This window comes from Nymphalis io, chromosome 20 (genome assembly GCF_905147045.1).
Source record: "Nymphalis io chromosome 20, ilAglIoxx1.1, whole genome shotgun sequence".
Lineage (NCBI taxonomy): Eukaryota > Metazoa > Arthropoda > Insecta > Lepidoptera > Nymphalidae > Nymphalis > Nymphalis io.
Genome location: NC_065907.1, coordinates 9,104,200 through 9,107,890, shown reverse-complemented (window position 1 = coordinate 9,107,890; position 3,691 = coordinate 9,104,200). Strand labels below are relative to the sequence as shown.

General features: G+C 33.9%; 1 protein-coding gene across 1 annotated transcript; it reads left to right on the top strand.

Annotated features, from left to right (window-relative positions):
• The first annotated feature begins 907 nt into the window (after positions 1-907).
• On the top strand, positions 908-3,171 carry LOC126776364 (uncharacterized). The gene is made up of 2 exons (XM_050498829.1): positions 908-1,046; positions 1,813-3,171. The coding sequence occupies exon 2, from the start codon at positions 1,821-1,823 to the stop codon at positions 3,090-3,092; it is 1,272 nt and encodes a 423-aa protein (XP_050354786.1). The 5' UTR covers positions 908-1,046; positions 1,813-1,820; the 3' UTR covers positions 3,093-3,171.
• The last annotated feature ends 520 nt before the right edge of the window (positions 3,172-3,691 follow it).

Sequence of the window (3,691 nt, the reverse complement as noted above, 5' to 3'; positions counted from 1 at the left end):
TACCTACCCAGACGAGCTTGCACAAAGCCCTACCACCAGTTGTCGTGTTAGAATGATAAATAATGTAAGAAAATTCCACAGTTTAAAAAAATACACTGATATTGAGGAGAATCCTTATGCTTGATATTAATATAAAACATAAACGGGCCGGTTGGCGTGGTTGGTAGATACTTGCCTTTCACGCGAAGGTTGTGGGTTCGATTCCCACCCAGGACAGACATTTGTGTGCATGAACATGTCTGTTTGTCCTGAGTTTGTTATGTATTTAGAAAAGAAATGAAGTATATTTCGTATATCAATTGTCTGGTTTCCATAGTCCAAGCTCTGCTTAGCTTGGGATCAGATGGCCGTGTGTGAATAATGTCCCAGGATATTATTATTATTATTAAAGATCATGTACACAATACTGCTTGTACGGATTTGTAACTGAAAACTTTGATTAAAACCCACTTACTTTTTACTTTTTTGTTATAATATAGGTACGCGGACAAGCAAATGCGCTACTTGATAAACTTGACGTTGGCGGTGTAAGAAATATTTACTATTCTTTACATCGCCAATGTGCCAACCTTGGGAGCTAAGATGTTATGCCCCTTGTGCCTGTAGTTACACTGGCTCACTCACTCTCCCAACCGGAAAATAACAATATTAAGTATTGCTGTTCAGTACCTACCCAGGCGGGCTTGCACAATATCCTACCACCAAGTTACTAAAATATACAGTCATTGAACTAAAAAGAACCAAAAACAGTCGCCATTTAATAGCGAATGACTGCAAATTAAAAAAAATCGTTGTGTCATGCACAGACAAAAAATGAAAATGAAAGACGAAAATGACACGTTTAAATGAAAACTCTTTGCTAAAACTAAAAATAACAAATATGACATTATGTATCAATTCAATATGGCCTAAACCTTCAAATTGATTGTTAATATTTGTATCTAAATTATTCGTAACATGTGTGAGTGAATTAAATATTAAAATGCTATCTTCAATGACCGAATTGCAAGTGGAAATTCAAAAACATTATATTTTGAGATAACTAGGTTAGTATACAATATGTTAAAAGTATTTTTGGAACAAATTATAATTATTCATCATCATAATTAGCTTAACTTTTATCGAATTTATTTCAGAAATGTGTTTTCTTCTTCCTCAACTCTATCTCTAGTCGTGTCCTTAGTAATTATTCTCACTAACTCCATTCTTGCATATATCCTTAGTTACCCAACACACATATTTATTGAAACATCAGATATATAGACAAATATATTTTGTTGGTTTGTTGGTTAGTGGTTAGACATAAGAAGAATTTTAATAAAATAAGACACATGCAGGTTTCCTCGCTGATGGATTATGAAAATAAATTAAGAACACATATGAAATTGTGTGCACGAACCCGAAATGGTCCGTTTAAATTCACGAGTTCTAAGCACTTGGTCCACTGAGCTATTCAAAAGCTTTTTATGACGATTTAACATATAATTGCAAGAGTGCCATAGAAATGGATGCCATTTTATTGGGCTGTTATGGTGCTATTGAATATAAACTTCTAATAAACCGTATATTGTGATATAATTACAAAATTATATATTTTATTATAAAATTATCTATGTCTTACGTTTATGTCTTTGTGACTGAGCTTTTAATCTAAAATATATTATGTTTTGAGTTGAATGTAATGTTGTATAATATAAACTTAATATGTTTATAATAATTATATTGTATGAAGTTTTGTATTGAAATAGTTTATACTCAAAATAGAGTTCTTCTAAATGGGTTACTTTTATTTCATTTGAATATTCCTTACAGATTTAATAATGGAGCAAATATTTATGATTGAAGTATTCGTAAAGAAGATAGTATTAAAAATTGAGCCACCGGAGAAAGATGAATATGAACTCAAAATGGAAGCAGAGGAGAGAAAGAGAGAAGCGGAGGCTTTAGCTGCAGCAGAAGCAGCAAAAAAGGGCAAAAAGGAAAAACCACCTAAGAAAGGAAAAAAAGGTAAAGAGCCTCCCTTACCTTCTGAAGAGGAAATGAAATTTATGCAAACATGCACAATGCAGTTTAATTGCTTACCATTGTTTGATTTTTACGTTGCTCATGATAACTTCATTCCACCTCCTCCTCCACCACCACCTGGTAAAGGAAAGAAGCCTCCAAAACAAAAAGGGAAGAAAGGAAAGGTACAACCCGTAAAAATAGAGCTTCCATCAGAACCTTTACCACAACCTCCCTATTTTGGGGTAGGGAACTCAATCATGTTTTTGTCAAGACCTTCAAAACTAGAAGAAGTGTTGAAAAAAACTCCTATCTATATCACAGTTTGGAACAGAGACCAGGAGATGAACTGTATAGGTTTTTGTATTATTGAATGGCATGAGTCGTTCTTTGATTGCCTTAAAAGATCCGCCGAACTGAATCCAGTGAATATGGATCAAGCTGAATACAGAGATACTTCAAGACCAGAAATGGTAACGAATACTGTAGAATTAATACGACCTTTACAATGCGAGGAAGATTTGAAAGCGTCAGGTGAAATTGAATTTTTTATTCGATTGACATGTATGGGTAATAGGGTCATAAGTTATTTTGTTGCCCTGCCAGAAATGGAGAGATTGCCAGGGCGAAAATATTTATCAGATGATTTAAAGCTAAAAGACGTTGAGGTTGTGAGACATTGGGAAGGTACGACTATTGATGCTGTACCACCAGTCGCTTATTTTTTTGGAGCTCCAGATATTATACGAGAACCAATAAAACCTGTGGAGGAGCCCAAAACATACGATGACTACGTAGCACCATTTACTTCTAGTGAACTAGCTATACTTGCCATGGGATTCCCTAAAGGCCCTTGTGGAGGGACTAATTGTCCTAAAAGAATGGAATATAGAGGTAGTCAACACCAATTCATTCACGGGGAAACATTAAAAGGGAAATATCACCATGGACAATTTGTGAATAAGAGGGATGTCCATGGACCTTGTGGTAGACTTGATTGTCCATTAGCGAAGAAAGTTCGAGCTTATTTATGTTCTGAAGGAAGCTATAAGCCTTGTAGAAAACCGTGCAACAAAGATTATTACTAATCCAATAAATAAAGTTTCACGTATTTTATTGATAAAAATTACGCTTGCGATGTTTTTTACATATAAATCAATAAAACAATAAAGTAAGACAAAAACAGAGTTGACTTTCTCTTTCTAAAGTCACCGCACAAAACTGGGTCATTTTTTAAATTTTGAATTAATTTCGGTGGTAAATGAATCATAAAGGTGTTATTCTGAATTTCGTTCACGATGACAACGGTGAGTGATGCATTACGATCGGTCCGGCATAATTTATTCTTTTGTTGATCCACCCACTCACTAATTATTAAATGTTTGTTAATATGTAAAATATCTCAATGACCTAAACATAAATAATTTAGTTCACATATTGTCACGGTGTTAAAATAACTGCAGTAACATTTTTCATTTTTAGTTTTTTAGACCTAAATTTTTATAATATGTGTGTAATTGTTATTAAAAATTAATATTTTCAATGCAGATTACTAAGTAACCAGAATAAGTCATCAAAGTTCAAAAACAAACAGTGAAAACATGGATTCCGAGAAGAGATCATCATTTGCGATATGCGATTAACAGTCTCCATTCCCTTGGTCCACATAGCGTGTCACTGTGTGGAC

What these genes read in the sequence shown, in the direction of transcription:
- LOC126776364 (XM_050498829.1), top strand. Translation starts at nt 1,821, where the DNA reads ATGGAGCAAATATTTATGATTGAAGTATTCGTAAAGAAGATAGTATTA.